We start from the raw sequence: 20,141 nt of genomic DNA, 5'->3' as shown, positions 1-20,141 counted from the left end.
TGGATGGGGGTAATGTTATAACACAGACAGGGTAACAAGTGGGTAGACTTATGGGGTAATGTTATAACACACACAGGGTAACAAGTGGGTACACTTATGGGGGTAATGTTATAACACACACAGGGTAACAAGTGGGTACACTTATGGGGGTAATGTTATAACACACAGGGTAACAAGTGGGTACACTTATGGGGGTAATGTTATAACACACACAGGGTAACAAGTGGGTAGACTTATGGGGTAATGTTATAACACACACAGGGTAACAAGTGGGTAGACTTATGGGGGTAATGTTATAACACACACAGGGTAACAAGTGGGTAGACTTATGGGGGTAATGTTATAACACACATGGTAACAAGTGGGTAGACTTATGGGGGTAATGTTATAACACACAGGGTAACAAGTGGGTAGACTTATCGGGGTAATGTTATAACACACATGGTAACAAGTGGGTAGACTTATGGGGCAATGTTATAACACACATGGTAACAAGCAGATTGACTTCAATTATAAGGAAATAGTTCTACAACCATTACATAGAATTTCTTTTTAAACCCAATAATTTCTAGCTTCTTCCTGATTTAGAAGAGAACTAGTGTTATAAGTCCAGGATGCCTTGTGTAATCTGAAGGCATTGACATAGATTTAAAGTTAAAACATTGGTATCCATGTATAGTGTCCAGAAAAAATACTCCACAAGCATCGTTGTTACCCCTTGAAATCTCGGGATGAGTTCTTTCCTAGAGGGTGGGTATATAACCCCAGGAAATACTAGCTGCCTTCTACTGGCTATGAGATAATAACTCTCTGACTCATTTGGTACAGAGTTAGTCTAGTAAGGCCAGGAGCTCAATCTCCACGGCCGAGGCAATCAAGGTATTGAAATAAATATCATTTATAATGGTTTCTACTACATGTGTCTGCAATTTCAACTGAAATAATGAGTCATATCAAATTATCAAAGTCTCTTATAACATTATGTATTCATTTACACTTTAAAATTTTTTTTCTTGTATTTACAAAACACCTTAAAATATTCTAAGCAATAGAAAGCAGTACTTTTATTTTATTGAATATTTAAATAAAACTGATTTTTTTCTTAACATACATATGCATGGTGAAAGCACTTCTTAAACTGTTCAAGTGATAGAAAGTCCAATGTAGATATTAAACAAATAAAGGAACATGACTGAGTAATAGTTCTGCGTTATGTACGTACTGTGCTTTTGAAGGAGATTAGTCATGATATTGATATATAAAGGGTTTGAGTAGGTAATACCATACCTCAGACATGCACACATTCTGATGGTGTAATATTATTGTCCGATCACCTGGAACCCTGGGCTGGTCACTCTTATTGTGATCAATGTAATATAACAAGTCTAGACATTTGTCCAACACTACCAGGGGCGATAACTCTTACTGTGATCAATATAACAAGACAGTCTAGACATTTGTCCACTACATCCAGGGGCGATAACTCTTACTGTGATCAATATAGCCAGACAGTCTCAACATTTGTCCACCACTACCAGGGGTGATAACTCTTACTGTGATCAATATAACCAGACAGTCTCAACATTTGTCCACCACTACCAGGGGTAATAACTCTTACTGTGATCAATATAACCGGACAGTCTCAACATTTGTCCACCACTACCAGGGGCAATAACTCTTTATGTGATAAATATAACAAGACAGTCTAGACATTTGTCCAACACATCCAGGGGTGATAACTCTTACTGTGATCAATATAACCGGACAGTCTCAACATTTGTCCACCACTACAAGGGGTAATAACTCTTACTGTGATCAATATAACCGGACAGTCTCAACATTTGTCCACCACAACCAGGGGTGATAACTCTTACTGTGATCAATATAACCAGACAGTATCAACATTTGTCCACCACTACCAGGGGTGATAACTCTTACTGTGATACATATAACAAGACAGTTTCAACATTTGTCCACCATTTCAAGGGGTGCTAACTGTTACAGTGGTCAATGTAACCAGACAGTCTTGAAATTTTTCCACCACCTCCTGTGGTGAAAACTCTTATTGTAATCATTACAAAAGGCCAGCGGGGCCTGTATGACTCATCTGGATATTTCAATGATTATTGCAAAGAAATTCCCATCAGGCCAAAATGACATTTACATTGAACCAAGTGACTTTGATCTTTGGTCAGTTGACTCCATTGTTTAATTCTAACCAAAAAAAATAAGCATGATAACTTATTCGACCTTGAACTTTTGGCCAAATAACCTTGACCTCTGACCTTGAGTTTTGACCTCAGTATGTGTTTTTGTGAACTAAACATCTTGTAAATCTGTCAATAAATACAGTTAAAACCGGGAAATAAAATTATGAATGGAAAGACAGATAGGTGGGCAGATTTACAGTGATTGCTAAAGGGCATAGATATCTTTGATATAGAGACCTTAGATTAAGACAGTCCATCCTGCCATTCCTACAAAAGAAATATCTTAAAGAATGAGTTAAGTTTGCCCTGCTCTGGAGCCCAAACCCACCATTTATATATGATATAAATTTCCCTGAACCCAAGGATGGTTCACACTGAATTTGGACAGAAGCGTTTCATCATTAGCATTACAGTATACAACTTCCATTGCTGATATACACACAGTAGGAAGCAGATATAATATATTACCAGTGTGACATGTATACATGTACTCTCTCTCTCTGGAAAAAAAACTAGCAATGCTTGAGTAATCAAGTTTCAGTATTTTTGTCAATATTCCTAAGTCAATATAACAGCTTAACAAAAGTATTTTTCTCAATGCTAAAAGATGATTTATTACTCGAGACCTCTGAATTAGGCCAAATAAAATAATATGTGTGTTTCCAGTTCCCCGACCTACCTGAAAAAATGTGCCCGACCTGAAACATTTTTTCGTTGATTTTTCGTTTAAAAACTATTTTTTCCGGAATTCGACTGATTTTTGTATTAGTTTCTACTAGTCTTTAAAGCGCTTTACACATACGCTACGTGTAAAGCGTCTCCATGATTCAATTCACTGACCTCGACCTTGATGGCAATGGCTTGTATACAGTAACAAAATGGCTTCTGCCGTGCTGGCATTGAAGTTTGAGAAATGCCAGCACTCACAGGAACATCGCGTAATAACAGCTTGTCCATCTATGGAATTGATTTCCGACATATTTAGATCACACCGCTCGGATCATTCAAAGACGTGTCAAGTTACAATTAGGGCAAGCGTCAATTCTGACGGCGCCGGCGGATCTTTTGATGTTGGGGCAGGCCTGTCGGTAGCTGATGTTGTTGGCTTGGGTGTTAAGTTTTTAACATTCGAGTAAATCCGACATGTGAAATGTGGTGCACGTATTAAGTCAGTTGAATGTTAGATCTGTTTAAAGTTTTAATACTGTATTTCACATTGCAAATACGCACCGTTATTAATTTCAAAAACTGTCAGATACGAAATAATTAATTCGTTTAAATCCTGGTACAGTTTTAGATAATGTGATTTTGATATTTGCAATATTCAATGAAATGTACAGAATTTATCAAATGAAAAGAGTTAAGTTTCCTTTTCCTGTTGTCATACCAATTTGGAAACATATAGTATCCCTAGTGTCATTTTCAGCACACTGTATCTAATAAATTGTTCCAAAGGTATCAATATTTTCATGTGTATCTTTTGTTACATCATTGAAGAACGACAAACAGCGACAATTTTCTATTTTTAGTATTATAAATCATAGATAATAAGGACAGTTTAAAGACAGACATGTTTAAAGTCTAGCATGAAGCTTCAAGTAAGTCATCACTGCGACAATCTATTTGGCTGGAAAGTGATCTTGGCTGTCCATGAGCTGTAAAAAACACCTACGAACAAGTTTTAAAGTAATTATATATTAAATACACATTTATCACATGATTGGCATTGATAACCCTGTTATACTGTTTCGAAAAGGCGATATAAAATGATTTGATAAAATAAAATGTTTTTCCTACCTACCTACCTGGTTTCAAATTTCGAGGGAATAGGAAACACACATATTATTTTATTTGGCCTTACAAGGTTAATGCTCAACCAAATGATCTAAAGACCAAACTTCCATCAAGCAAAGATAAAAGAAAGCTGCCAGTATCTTACAAATTGTATTCAGATCTTGGTGATACATTACTATTGAATCAAATGTGATCTTGATCTGGTAACAAGGTTTTATCTGAGTTTTGTTTTGACTGCGAGTCATTTCAATGGTGGAAGGTATTTATAACCATTGATGTAGTTAATTACTGGTTCCTACATATATATATAATTATGATTTATCCTTTTAGAGCCATTTGAGTACTATCAGCTTATGAGATGATTTTATTTCACAGAATCACAGTCTTTGTGTCGTTGAAAGCTTTAGCTTGATTGTTGACACTTGATTGTCATGTCTTTAGGAGAAATGGTTATACATCTCAATGTATGTTCGCATACCGGTTGTGCTGCTGCATTGATTATTCATTTTTCCAATAATTATAATAACAATCCTGGCTGTGAATATATTAATGTAGATTTTTATATATATACACACAAATTGTTCCTCCTGTATTATGTAACAGCTCATAAAATAACAGTAGCTAAGATCATTAAATGTGGATAAAAAGGGAGGGGCAGTAACCAAATTCTGTATATATCAACATCCTTAGTGAATATATAGACACAGGGATAGATTTGTGATGTTGACTTGTATAATGACTAGTGGTGCAAACAGTGGCTTCCAAGATTAAAAATGTATATTGAATGACCACTGCAAAGACTATTCATTGTATTAATCCCATGCCTGATTGGACAGCACTAGGCCTATAGAATGAACAATAACAAATCAAAGTGAGACATTTACAGTACTGTAATGCTAAATATTTCTATATTCCTAGTGGTTCTGCCAACATCAGTCATCATTCCTCACTGTCTCTTCTAGGTCCACTTTGTCATTTCTACATTGTCGCGTATTGCGTGCAATTTGTTAAATGCTAAAATGCCATCAATGTAATATTGAACATTATTTTGACGAGCCATGCTTGTCAATATATGATACGGTACACCTACTGCTCTCACTAACATTGGGCCCTCGATCAGTTGGATTAATTCTTCCTGAATGTGAAATAACATACTTACCGTTTATTGATCACTTTACAATCCATTATTGATTGCTTTCCTATTCAGTTTCGACCTCACATGATTCCAGCGGCGACAAACAGAGAGGAAATGGCTCTACCGATATATCTAGCATAAACTATATTTGGATTGCCCCCATGGGCGGCCATTTGTAAATGTTGCCCAGAACAACAGTGAATTTCTCGTTCCAGGCGAGATTTTGATTTTGATTTGTATTCGGAATTCCTTTAGACTCATTATACACTTAGTGCTTTGTTGAATGTTGTTATACTCGGAAATGGCCGCATCCACGTGCAGACGGATTCCTTGTAAAATAGCAGAACTACGACTGGATAAAACACTAGTTTGTGGACAATCTTTCAGGTTATTTATTATATTCAGCTTCGGTTAGCTAAACTTAAATATCATGTTGATTGTCATAATTTACGTTTAGCACTATCTGACATTACGTAATCTTCTTTGTAGCATTTCATCTCATTTAGGCATAGGTGCTTAGCACGTTTATAAGTCCAAGACCGGTTTATATATTAGTCTATAATCGGTCTTGGACTTATAAACGTGCTAAGCATCTATGATTTAGGCCTATGCATTAACACGTACGTGTTTCCTCTGACACCAGACTAGGGTAGATATCCTATCTATCTGTTTGAATGTCCAAGTCTGGTGTCGGGGCCAGATACAACTAAGGCTTTTCATTTATGTAAACCAGTCAAACCCAGGTAACTTGAACTCCAACGGACCATGTCAATAGTTTGAGGAATATTCGAGTTAGGAGAAGGTAGTCATTGATTGTAAATCAAACGCAATCTTCTCATAAAATTGCGCTGGATTACAGATACTCGGCAGTCTCATGATCAACCTAAGTGATAGTCGTGATTCATGATGATTTTAATCACTGTAGTATGGAAAAGTTGTAGACACAAGAATTGAAACATTGCCTATTTTAAGAAGATATAAACTGTAGTCAAGTTATAAGAAATGAGTAAACGAAACATCCAAAACTGCAAAGGTCTACCTACATATCTGCCATACAAATACATCTTTTCACAGTTAATAGTACAAATTTACATCTTACAAAATGTACACTGTAATAGGAGATGAAAAATGCTGTGACCTAGTTCCTTTCTGAGTAATAATAATCCAGTCACTATCGCAAACATACTTAGTTGTATGTTTTGGTAATGTAAGTCAAGAAATCAATGTAAGTTAGTTTTACTCCAGGGCGTGTGTGTGTTTACCTCTAGCAATCCTCAAACAAGTTAAAAACATGAAACTAAATGTTGCTGAGAAGGAACATTTTAAACAAATGGAACAATAGAGACAAAAAAAGGCTTGTGTCTCTTTAAGGCTGCATATATATGCAATACATAACAGACACATTTTGAAAATGAACAAATATTGAATTGCAATATAAGCTCAGATAACTAAAGTTGCCAATAGTATTGCAATACTATCGCAATGCATTAATTACCAAATGAAGTGGTGTGTGCCAACTCATTTAAGCCAAAATTAACGAACACTGGAAAGGACTAACCATCAAATTCCTAACTAACTGCTTCTCTGCTGAATATAAGGAACCGGAAATTAATAGAGAAGACAACCAAATGGCTCAGAGAGGCTCCCAAGCTTAACAGAAGAGCTTGATGACAAGTACAAGCGTGCCAAGATAGTTCAACAATAGTAAAAAGGGTTTTCCTCAATAGTAATAGTATTGCAATAATGAAAAATCCATGCAATAGTCAGGCATACAAAAAATCCAGACTTATAAGAATGTTAGCCATATAAAACACCATTATAATTGGTACTTTAATTAATACTTAACTAGATAGCATAGGTATGTAATCATGCCACAATTGATCTGGTGATTTTCTGCTGTCTTGGTTTGACCCCGGATATTTAAACACATCTGCTGTACTCTGAGGACTCTGACACAGCCATGTGTGACACGTGTAAACATTGTTGGGTGTGGCACCTGGTCATGTATCATATTTACACAGGGCTATTTGTAGGAAAGTGTTTTCCTGGTCAAGCTGGACACTAGAGACTAGTCAATGAAATTAGGAATGGACATCTGGAGGCAAAATGTATCTATTTGTGAAATTTGATATTTTCCCTATATTTTATTATGCAGGTGATTGCTGATTTAATGTCTAAAATGTCATGTTGCTGAAACTTGAAATGCAATATGTATATTAAAATAAGGAATACTTTTTCTTCTACCTTATACTGACCTACTTACCTAAATCAAGTTGAAGATTATGTCACGGTTCTACAAAAGGAAGAGATGGGATGTGATATAGGTAAAAGGACAACTTTGCAAGGGTATATTGTCTTAGATAGAGGAGGGCAATTTATGCCAGTTTTGAGATGGTTGTTGGGAAGGAGTGTTGTCAACTTTTAGTTTTTCGAAGAAGTGTTTCATTGTGTATTATGGTATGGCGTCATATGGCTGTCCATCTGACAAAAATTTTACATCTCACGGCTGTGGTGACGGTATCCAGTTTACATCTCACTGCCATGGTGATGGTATCCAGTTTACATCTCACGGCCATGGTGATGGTATCTAGTTTACATCTCGCAGCCATGGTGATGGTATCTAGTTTACATCTCACGGCCATGGTGATGGTATCTAGTTTACATCTCACAGCCGTGGTGATGGTATCCAGTTTACATCTCATGGCCATGGTGATGGTATCCAGTTTACATCTCATGGCCATGGTGATGGTATCCAGATTACATCTCACAGCCGTGGTGATGGTATCCAGTATACATCTCACAGCCGTGGTGATGGTATCCAGTTTACATCTCACGGCCATGGTGATGGTATCTAGTTGACATCTCACGGCCATGGTGATGGTATCCAGTTTACATCTCATGGCCATGGTAATGTTATCCAGTTTACATCTCACGGCCATGGTGACAGTATCTGGTTTACATCTCACAGCCGTGGTGATGGTATCTAGTTGACATCTCACAGCCGTGGTGGTGGTATCCAGTTGACATCTCACGGCCATGGTGATGGTATCCAGTTTACATCTCACAGCCATGGTGATGGTATCCAGTTGACATCTCACGGCCATGATGATGGTATCCAGTTGACATCTCACGGCCATGGTGATGGTATCCAGTATACATCTCACGGCCGTGGTGATGGTATTCAGTTTACATCTCACGGCCATGGTGATGGTATCCAGTTTACATCTCACGGCTGTGGTGATGGTATCCAGTTTACATCTCACGGCCATGGTGATGGTATCCAGTATACATCTCACGGCCATGGTGATGGTATCCAGTTGACATCTCACGGCCATGGTGATGGTATCCAGTATACATCTCACGGCCGTGGTGATGGTATCCAGTTTACATCTCACGGCCATGGTGATGGTATCCAGTTGACATCTCACGGCCGTGGTGATGGTATCTAGTTTACATCTCATGGCCATGGTGATGGTATCCAGATTACATCTCGCAGCCATGGTGATGGTATCTAGTTTACATCTCACGGCCATGGTGATGGTATCTAGTTTACATCTCACGGCCATGGTGATGGTATCCAGATTACATCTCACGGCCATAGTAATGTTATCCAGTATACATCTCACGGCCATGGTAATGGTATCCAGTTTACATCTCACGGCTGTGGTGATGGTATCCAGTTTACATCTCATGGCCATGGTGATGGTATCTAGTTTACATCTCACGGCTGTGGTGATGGTATCCAGTTTACATCTCACGGCCATGGTGGTGGTATCCAGTTTACATCTCACGGCCATGGTGACAGTATCTAGTTGACATCTCACAGCCGTGGTGATGGTATCTAGTTGACATCTCACAGCCGTGGTGGTAGTATCCAGTTTACACCTCACAGCCGTGGTGATGGTATCTAGTTGACATCTCACGGCTGTGGTGATGGTATCCAGTATACATCTCACGGCCATGGTGATGGTATCTAGTTTACATCTCACGGCTGGTGATAGATGACCAAATCTTGGATCTTAGAATCCTGGGCATGGTAAATGCTGTAAACCTTTAACACAATTGAAATATGACATGTTCCTCCTGTTCTATAATTTGTGTGTGTGTGTAGATGGAAGGAGAGGACACCTGGGATCTGGACAGGTGTTCTAGCTGGATATGTCTGGAACCTGTGGCAGTCCGACACAGAGCTGTTCTATCAGGTGATCCCCTCCCCTGGACAAGATGACAGTGCTGCTGCAGATGGCAATCATATCAACACATCTATCAAGTCTGAACCTATTCAGATCTCTGAGGACAATGAGGAGGTTAAACGAGCAAAGGTTGTCAAACAACACACTAAAAAAGGCTGTAGAATGAGAACATTTCCCACAACTAAGACAAGGAAAGAGTTGAGGACTGACAAGCAGTCCGGGCAGGCTGGCACACAAACATCAGACTATAAGGATGTTGATTTGAAGACCTCCACTAAAACAGAATACAAACATGTAGATGTGAAGCTAGAACCAGACATTTTGGATACACTGTGAACTTCAGCAGAACTAGAAGCCACATTACGTGACTATTTCAGACTAGATGTGAACCTTACTGATCTGTACAAAACTTGGTCCCGGTCTGATCAAGTGTTTAAACAAACAGCCACAGATTTTACAGGCATTAGGATCCTACGGCAGGATCCTGTAGAAAATCTCTTCTCCTTCATCTGTTCATCCAACAATCACATCTCCAGGATCAGTGGAATGGTGGAACGGCTTTGTCAGACCTACGGGACAAAGGTCACAGAGTATGAGGGCGAGTCGTACTTCAGTTTCCCATCAGTGGACAGTCTGTCCGGGCATGATGTTGAGGACAGACTCCGAAGTCTGGGATTTGGATACAGGTAAGTCTCCTTGATGGATATTAAGTTGTTATAAATACTTTTATATTAAGAATTTACGTCAGATTTTGAATAGCAATTGGATTATTTTGATAAAAGTTGTATCTTTTCCATGTGTTTCCTATTCATTTTTAATACAGGGCGAAGTACATCAGTGCAACTGCCAAATATCTACAGGAAAACCATAGTGAGGAATGGCTAAGGGGATTGAGAGACAGACCGTACCCACAGACTAAGGCAGAGTTGATGAAGCTGTGTGGCGTCGGGGCAAAGGTACGTACACACGAACCAAGGCAGAGTTAATGAAGCTGTGTGGTGTCGGGCAAAGGTACGTACACACAGACCAAGGCAGAGTTAATGAAGCTGTGTGGCGTCGGGGCAAAGGTAACGTACACACGAACCAAGGCTGAGTTAATGAAGCTGTGTGGTGTCAGAACAAATGTACGTACCCACAGACTAAGGCAGAGTTAATGAAGCTGTGTGGTGTCGGGGCAAAGGTACGTACACACAGACCAAGGCAGAGTTAATGAAGCTGTGTGGCGTCGGGCAAAGGTACGTACACACAGACCAAGGCAGAGTTAATGAAGCTGTGTGGCGTCGGGGCAAAGGTAACGTACACACGAACCAAGGCTGAGTTAATGAAGCTGTGTGGTGTCAGAACAAATGTACGTACCCACAGACTAAGGCAGAGTTAATGAAGCTGTGTGGTGTCGGGGCAAAGGTACGTACACACAGACCAAGGCAGAGTTAATGAAGCTGTGTGGTGTCGGGGCAAAGGTAACGTACACACAGACCAAGGCAGAGTTAATGAAGCTATGTGGTGTCGGGGCAAAGGTACGTACACACAGACCAAGGCAGAGTTAATGAAGCTGTGTGGTGTCGGGCAAATGTATGTACCCACAAACCAAGGCAGAGTTAATGAAGCTGTGTGGTGTCGGGGCAAAGGTACGTACACACAGACCAAGGCAGAGTTAATGAAGCTGTGTGGTGTCGGGGCAAAGGTACGTACACACAGACCAAGGCAGAGTTAATGAAGCTGTGTGGTGTCGGAACAAATGTACGTACACACAGACCAAGGCAAAGTTAATGAAGCTGTGGGGTGCCGGAACAAAGGTACGTACACACAGACCAAGGCTGAGTTAATGAAGCTGTGTGGTGTCGGGGCAAAGGTACGTACACACAAACCAAGGCTGAGTTAATGAACTGTGGGGTGCCGGAACAAAGGTTCGTACATACAGGCCAAGGCTGCGTTAATGAAGCTGTGTGGTGTGTCGGGGCAAAGGTACGTACACACAGACCAAGGCTGAGTTAATGAAGCTGTGTGGTGTCGGGGCAAAGGTACGTACACACAGGCCAAGGCTGCGTTAATGAAGCTGTGTGGTGTCGGGGCAAAGGTAGGCATGTAGGTGATGACAGATGACTTGTGAACAGATGGAAAGGTGTTGACTTGGAAGGTTGAGACAGAAATGTATTACCTATCTAGGCTTTCATAACTGATGTACATTTTTGTTGAAGGTTGCAGACTGTGTGTGTCTGATGTCCATGGACAAACTGGAGGCTGTTCCAGTGGATACCCACGTGTGGCAGATAGCTGCACGAGACTACATGCCTAAACTGAAACAGGCCAAATCCCTCACTGACAAGTTGTATGGAGAGATAGGTAAGTAAAACAATAGTTATATCTGACTGACAAGTTGTACAAAGAGATAAAAATTGGTATATCTAACTGACAAGTTGTACAAAGAGATAGGTAGGTAAAATAACTGTTATATCTAACTGACAAGTTGTACAAAGAGATAGGTAAGTAAAATAATTGTTATATCTGACTGACAAGTTGTACAGAGAGATAGGTAAGTAAAATAGCTGTTATATCTGACTGACAAGTTGTACAGAGAGATAGGTAAGTAAAATAATTGTAATATCTGGCTGACAAGTTGTACAAAGAGATAGGTAAGTAAAATAATTGTTATATCTGGCTGACAAGTTGTACAAAGAGATAAAAATTGGTATATCTAACTGACAAGTTGTACAAAGAGATAGGTAAGTAAAATAACTGTTACATGTATATCTGACTGAAGTTGTACGGAGAGATAGGTAAGTGAAATAACTGTTATATCTCACTTACTCTTTGTCAGATATTTAATTACTTCATTATTTGTCAGGAAAATATTGAAAACAATGTAAACTACCAAACAATGATGCCACAATAGCCTCATTGCTTTCTAAATGTTACATCATAACACATTGTTCATTGTCACAATTTTATAAGGAGAATCAGATAAGTGGATAATTTGTTTATTGTTGGTGAGTAACAGCTAAGTGTTCACTTGTGAGATCAACATTTTCACAGTGGTGTGGAGGGGAGACAACTCGTGTCAAGGAGGGGAGACAACTCATGTCAAGGAGGGGAGACAACTCATGTCAAGGAGGGGAGACAACTCATATCAACCATGCTGCTGTTTCTCTGTCCTGTGACTAGTTTACTATAAAATTCAAACTGCTGAAGACACAATTCAGTTGAAATGTTTCTAAGATAATGTGTATAAATCTTACTAAAATAAAGTATGTGATCATTGTTTTTCCCTTCAGGAGACCATTTCCGTGAGCTGTGGGGTGACAAGGCCGGCTGGGCTCACTCAGTAAGTCCTATACAAGTAACAACACACTGTTTGTCAATGGTTCAGTTTGACTTGGATCCATTGTGGATAATCAATTTCTCCTGAATATGAATATATAGACCTTGTTGTTAAAATCATGATAAAACACCAGGCTATATTGGTATTCAGTGGTTCTTAAATACAACAAGACCTAAAACACATAGAACATGGACATAGTACATTGACCGAAACATACAATATATTAACATGATAATAATACACTACGCGACCATGGTTACATTGATGTGTTTTAGATACATTTATATTTACATGGAGAAAGACTTGCCAGGGCTAGTAGTTGTCTGTACAAGGATGTGTACTGTCCGATGGCATGATGGAGAATGAACTGGGAGTGGGGGATAGGAATGATATGTATAGGGACAAAAAATCTGTGTGACAATCTCATCAAACAAAACCTCTCGCACACAATGATGCTTGATGAGTCCTTGTGCGCACAGGACACACATGTGGTTGACACATACCAGTATTGGTGTTGTAGGACTCTAGTGAGGCTGTTCTAACAATTATCATGATGGGGACGGCATTGGTGTGGCTGTTATAACAATTATCATGATGGGGACGGCATTGGTGTGGCTGTTATAACAATTATCATGATGGGGACGGCATTGGTGTGGCTGTTATAACAATTATCATGATGGGGGACGGCATTGGTGTGCTGTTATAACAATCTTTCATGATGGGGACGGCATTGGTGTGGCTGTTATAACAATTATCATGATGGGGACGGCATTGGTGTGGCTGTTATAACAATTATCATGATGGGGACGGCATTGGTTTGACTGTTATAACAATTCAGGCCTGAAACCATGTACAGATCACAAAGTATTACAGATAGAGAGGTTTCTAGATCACCAGGCCTGAAACCATGTACTAGTCATAAAGTAATACAGATAGAGAGGTTTCTAGATCACCAGACCTGAAACCATGTACTGGTCATAAAGTAATATAGATAGAGAGGTTTCCAGATCACCAGGCCTGAAAACATGTACTGGTCATAAAGTAATACAGATAGAGAGGTTTCTAGACCACCAGACCTGAAACCATGAGTGAACATAACCTGGAGATAGAGTGGGAAAAAATTGAACTCTGCAAAGGTTAAAAAAATGTTGAGTGCTTCCTGTAATCTTGTAATCTGGGAAAAAAATCCTTCAATTGTACAGTTAGTAGTCACTTTATATTTGTATGTTGTAGGTTTTGTTTGCTGCAGATTTGAAACAGTTCAAGGACAAAAGTGATACCAAGGTAACAACTTATTTTACTTTCATTATTAGGCCGTTACATGCCTACTTCAGTTTTGTTACCTAACCTATAAAATCACATAGCATTTGTATACCCAGGTTGAAATTTTGCATATTTCATATATAATAATTGGTTACCTCCCCTTTATTAGCTATTATCACATATATTAACTGGATACCTCCCCTTTGTTTCCTATTATTACATATCATATTGATTGGTTACCTCCCCTTTGTTTCCTATTATTACATTTATAAATTAGTTACCTCCCCTTTGTTTCCTATTATCAAATTTATGAATTGGTTACGTCCCCTTTGTTTCCTATTATTACATTTATAAATTGGTTACCTCCCCTTTGTTTCCTATTATTACATTTATAAATTGGTTACCTCCCCTTTGTTTCCTATTATTACATTTATAAATTGGTTACGTCCCCTTTGTTTCCTATTATTACATTTATAAATTGGTTACGTCCCCTTTGTTTCCTATTATTACATTTATAAATTGGTTACCTCCCCTTTGTTTCCTATAATTATGTATCATATTGATTGGTTACCTCCCCTTAGTTTCCAATTATTACAGATCATACTGATCAGTTGCCTCCCTTTGTTTCCTATTATTACAAATCATATTAATTGGTTATCTCCCCTTTGTTTCCTATTATTACATATCATATTGATTGGTTACCTCCCCTTTGTTTCCTATTATTACATTTATAAATTAGTTACCTCCCCTTTGTTTCCTATTATCAAATTTATAAATTGGTTACGTCCCCTTTGTTTCCTATTATTACATTTATAAATTGGTTACCTCCCCTTTGTTTCCTATTATTACATTTATAAATTGGTTACCTCCCCTTTGTTTCCTATTATTACATTTATAAATTGGTTACCTCCCCTTTGTTTCCTATTATTACATTTATAAATTGGTTACGTCCCCTTTGTTTCCTATTATTACATTTATAAATTGGTTACCTCCCCTTTGTTTCCTATAATTATGTATCATATTGATTGGTTACCTCCCCTTAGTTTCCAATTATTACAGATCATACTGATCAGTTGCCTCCCTTTGTTTCCTATTATTACAAATCATATTAATTGGTTATCTCCCCTTTGTTTCCTATTACTACATATATTAATTGGTTACCTCCCCTTTGTTTCCTATTATTATGTGTATTTATTGATTCGCAGTTCATAAAATTTTTCTCAAGACCTATTGAGGTTTATACCCCCATACACCTCAACATAACTATATTCAATCCTTATATTTATATTTTGTTTGATATTTTTGTATACCCGGTAATAGTTTGTCCTTGACAAATAGGGACTTGTGCAAGTCTACCACGGAACTTACCAAAATGTACGTCATCACTCTTCGTCTATATATGGTTATTACTTTCAGGATTTCTTTCGTGAACAAACTTAATAACGAATTAAAACAAATATTATTTTTAATGGAATTTATTTCATATAAATATGATCACTTTAAAAAAGCAATTAAAAAAATATAGTCCAAGCTCGACAAATGCATTCCTACGCCGGACTTGATATAGTTCATTGGAAAATGACTTGAGTTAACTGTGGTAGGTTCATTGAGTCTGAATTAAGTGGAAATATAAATATTAATTGGTAACCTCCCCTTTGTTTCCTATTATTAAAGATCATATTGATCAGTTACCTCCCCTTTGTTTCCTATTATTAAAGATCATATTGATCAGTTACCTCCCCTTTGTTTCCTATTATTAAAGATCATATTGATCAGTTACCTCCCCTTTGTTTCCTTTTATTAAAGATCATATTGATCAGTTACCTCCCTTTGTTATCTATTATTACATATCATATTAACTGGCTATCTTCCTTTTGTTACCTATAATGTCTCGCACAAGTAGTTCAGCCAATCAGCTGCTGTTACTCTTGAACCAAATCCCTGAAGAAATGTGTTTTCATAGCTGTTTTCTGCGTAAATAACATAAGGAATGGGTACTTTCTGTATACGAGAATGAAGAGTAAGGTCTTGAGATTTGGAATATCACAAATAAACCCTCCTACTGAAAGTGGAATGACTAGGAGTCCATGTGTAATAAGGTGGGAATTCCACAGATGGGGTTCCCCAGTCTACTGTTAATACCAGGTTTACTGTCTTTCAAGTTATGGTGTGCACTTTTATGCTATTAAAACTGTCCTATGACATCATTTTATCAGGTAGGGAAATCTTCAAATTTTAATTTGATATAAATTTTACATCATTTGAACTTAAAATGAGTGATTGAGGGGATTGAGTCACTGGTAATAACATATAGTGAAATAATAGCTTGTGTGAGACCTAATTACTTGTCACATACAGTGTATATTGGTTATCTCCCCTTGGTAACATGCCAGGTACCTCTCTATTTAAATATTATCCTAATTTATTTACATGATTAGTACATGGCACATATTTTTTATCCTTCATTGTTTTGTAATATACAGATCCATTTTTTCAGGAAATACGTATGAAAACTGGACTAAAGAATTCCCAAGACAAAGGACACAAAAGGTCAAAGACATCAGATAAAGTTGGAGGAAAAAAATCAAAATCATAGTACTAAATATAAAGTTATGAGGAATTGTTCTGTGTGATTTACTGGCCATGTATCCTCAAGGGACACGAATGGTTTTATAGCGTACACCTCTGGTGTTATTTACCTGTGCATATTGTAAACATAACTTTCTATAAGTATGAATTTATATGTGTAGAAGTTGACAGATATTATCAATTAATATTCTGACTACTACATCCATATTTCCCAGATTTTCACAATTCATTATACGGAAAAGTAAGAAACAAACAATTATGTCCATACATATGATCTGCTCACATTGTCATGTTATATTGTAACATTGCTGTTCACTTGTTTGACCTCTTGTTACACACTCTCAAGTGTGTCAGAGAGTAATAAAGGTATCTATAGAACTACTGTACACCAGACAGTATCAAGACTGGAAATAATCTACAACATGTTGAAAAAGAAATCAAACAGGAAATTATTATTATTTCCTTTTCATTGAAATTACAAAAACAACATCACCTAAAATATTTTCATCAAATAAAATTTTGTAATTTGGTAAGTTTTAATAAAAACAACATGAAAAACATAATGTGTTTAATATTTTGTTGGTGAACAACCCAGCCGCTTCATTTATAGCTATATAAAGTATGAAATATCAATATTGAGGTTTTCTGTTTAAACTATTATCATACCTAGATTTCATAGAATCTATGGAAATTTTCATTCTGACGTACCTACATTTACATGGAAGTTTTCATTCTGACGTACCTACATTTACACGAAATTTTTCATTCTGACGTACCTACATTTACACGGAAGTTTTCATTCTGACGTACCTACATTTACACGGAAGTTTTCATTCTGACGTACCGACATTTACACGAAAGTTTTAAGGTCACCTGAGACAAAGTCTCAAGTGACCTATTCTAATCCCCTTTTGTCCGTCGTCGTGCGTCGTGCGTTGTCCGTCGTCCGTCGTCCGTCGTGCGTCCGTAAACAATTTACATTTTCGACTTCATCTCCAAAACCCCTAAACCAAATTCAATGAAATTTGGCAGGAAGCTTTTATGGCTAAAGGTCAACCAAAATTGTAAATTATATGGTCCCCACCCCCCAGGGGCCTGAGGGGCGGGGCTAAAAAGGGTCAAATTGACTAAAACTTCAAAAATCTTCTTCTTTACTCACAGATATGGTGGAATCAAACACTCTTCATAGATGGAAGGGTCTTAAGGTGCTTTATCAAAATTGTAAATTTCATGACCCAGGGGTCTCACGTTTGCCCCTGGGGAGGGGGTAAACTTTACTATAGTTTATATAGGGAAATCACATTTTTGACTTTTATTTGTTTTATTTCTATTGGAATTCATTCTAATTTGGTTAACATTATCAGCATGGGATGACAGTTTGATGGAATGCACATGTTGGCCCTGACTGACCCCCAGGGGCTGATGGGCGGGGCTAAAAAGGGCCAAATTGACTGAAATTTCAAAAATCTTCTTCTCTACTCTCGGATAATATGGAATCAAATACACTCCATAGATGCCGGGGTCTGATGGTGCTTTACCAAAATTGTGAATTTCATGACCCCGGGGTCTCAAGTTTGCCCCTGGGGAGGGGGTAAACTTTACTATAGTTTATATAGGGAAATCACATTTTTGACTATAATTTGTTTGATTTCTATTGGAATTCATTCAAATTTGGTTAACATTATCAGCTTTGGATGGCAGTCTGATGGTATGCACATGTTGGCCCTGATTGACCCGGAGGGGCTGATGGGCGGGGCTAAAAATGGTCAAATTGGCTGAAATTTCAAAAATCTTCTTCTCAAGACCGAAATAAGGTAGAATCAAATACTCTTCATAGTTGGAAGGGTCTTAAGGTGCTCTACTAAAATTTATTAATTTAATGACCCGGGGGTCATAAGTTTTCCCCTGGGGAGGGGTTAAATTTGACTATAGTTTATATAGGGAAATTACATTTTTGACTGATTTGTTTGATTTCTATTGGAATTCATTCTAACTTGGTTAACATTTTCAGCATGGGATGAAAGTTTGATAATATGCATATGTTGGCCCTGACTGACCCCTGAGGGCTGATGGGCGGGGCCAAAAAGGGTAAATTAAATTAACTGAAATATTTCAAATCTCAGGTGACCGTTAAGGCCCATGGGCCTCTTGTCATTCTGACGTACCTACATTTACACGGGAGTTTTCATTCTGACGTAGCGGTATTTACACGAAATTTTTCATTCTGACGTACCTACATTTACACGTGAGTTTTCATTCTGACGTACCTACATTTACACGTGAGTTTTCATTTTGACGTACCTACATTTACACGGAAGTTTTCATTCTGACGTACCTACATTTACACGTGAGTTTTCATTCTGACGTACCTACATTTACACGGAAGTTTTCATTCTGACGTACCTACATTTACATGGAAGTTTTCATTCTGACGTACCTACATTTACACGGAAGTTTTCATTCTGACGTACCTACATTTACACGGAAGTTTTCATTCTGACGTACCGACATTTACACGAAAGTTTTCATTCTGACGTACCTACATTTACATGGAAGTTTTCATTCTGACGTACCTACATTTACACGTGAGTTTTAATTCTGACGTACCGATATTTACACGAAATTTTTCATTCTGACATATCTACATTTACACGGGAGTTTTCATTTTGACGTACCTACATTTACACGTGAGTTTTCATTCTGACGTACCTACATTTACACGGAAGTTTTCATTCTGACGTACCTACATTTACACGTGAGTTTTCATTCTGACGTACCTACATTTACACGGAAGTTTTCATTCTGACGTACCTACATTTACATGGAAGTTTTCATTCTGACGTACCTACATTTACACGTGAGTTTTCATTCTGACGTACCTACATTTACACGGAAGTTTTCATTCTGACGTACCTACATTTACATGGAAGTTTTCATTCTGACGTACCTACATTTACACGGATTTTTTCATTCTGACGTACCTACATTTACACGGAAGTTTTCATTCTGACGTACCTACATTTACATGGAAGTTTTCATTCTGACGTACCTACATTTACACGGAATTTTTCATTCTGACGTAACTACGTTTATATGGAAGTTTTTTTTATTCTGACGTACCTACATTTACACGGAAGTTTTCATTCTGAGACATATACACTGTATTCTCTGCTACAGGGATAGATATCGGAGTGGAATGTCGGTATGTTACTACAGGGGTAGATATCGGAGTGGAATGTCGGTATGTTACTACAGGGATAGATATCGGAGTGGAATGTCGGTATGTTACTACAGGGATAGATATCGGAGTGGAATGTCGGTATGTTACTACAGGGATAGATATCGGAGTGGAATGTCGGTATGTTACTACAGGGGTAGATATAGGAGTGGAATATCGGTATGCTATTACAGGGATAATATCAAACTATTTTATTATATACAATTTAGCTTTCGATATGCCCGATTATTTTACATTGCTTAGTGTTATGTATATTTTATCATCTATATAACACTAAGCAATGAAAAATAATCGGGCATATCGAAAGCTAAATATTGACTGAAATGAATTTACACTCCCGAAAGGTAAGATGGTTACCATAAATAATTAGCTCTAAATTGGTTAGACAGGAAACATACTT

General features: G+C 37.8%; 2 protein-coding genes across 2 annotated transcripts in view; one reads left to right on the top strand and one right to left on the bottom strand.

The window, feature by feature from the left end:
• The window catches only part of LOC117344476, a 28,841-nt gene extending 23,519 nt beyond the window's left edge, over positions 1-5,322 (bottom strand). The window contains exon 1 of the mRNA XM_033907226.1: positions 5,164-5,322. The gene's annotated coding sequence lies outside the window, so the exon portion shown is untranslated. The remainder of the gene's footprint in view (positions 1-5,163) is intronic.
• A 90-nt stretch (positions 5,323-5,412) lies between these two features.
• Positions 5,413-17,054, top strand: LOC117340383 (N-glycosylase/DNA lyase-like). The gene is given in 9 exon segments (XM_033902146.1): positions 5,413-5,526; positions 9,251-10,018; positions 10,156-10,288; positions 10,527-10,567; positions 11,052-11,184; positions 11,531-11,675; positions 12,605-12,654; positions 13,885-13,935; positions 16,412-17,054. Coding segments are annotated over 9 exon segments (1,506 nt in total). The 5' UTR covers positions 5,413-5,440; the 3' UTR covers positions 16,511-17,054.
• Positions 17,055-20,141: the final 3,087 nt, after the last annotated feature.

Source organism: Pecten maximus, chromosome 2 (genome assembly GCF_902652985.1).
Source record: "Pecten maximus chromosome 2, xPecMax1.1, whole genome shotgun sequence".
Taxonomy (NCBI): Eukaryota; Metazoa; Mollusca; class Bivalvia; order Pectinida; family Pectinidae; genus Pecten; species Pecten maximus.
This window is presented reverse-complemented; position numbering and strand designations above follow the sequence as displayed.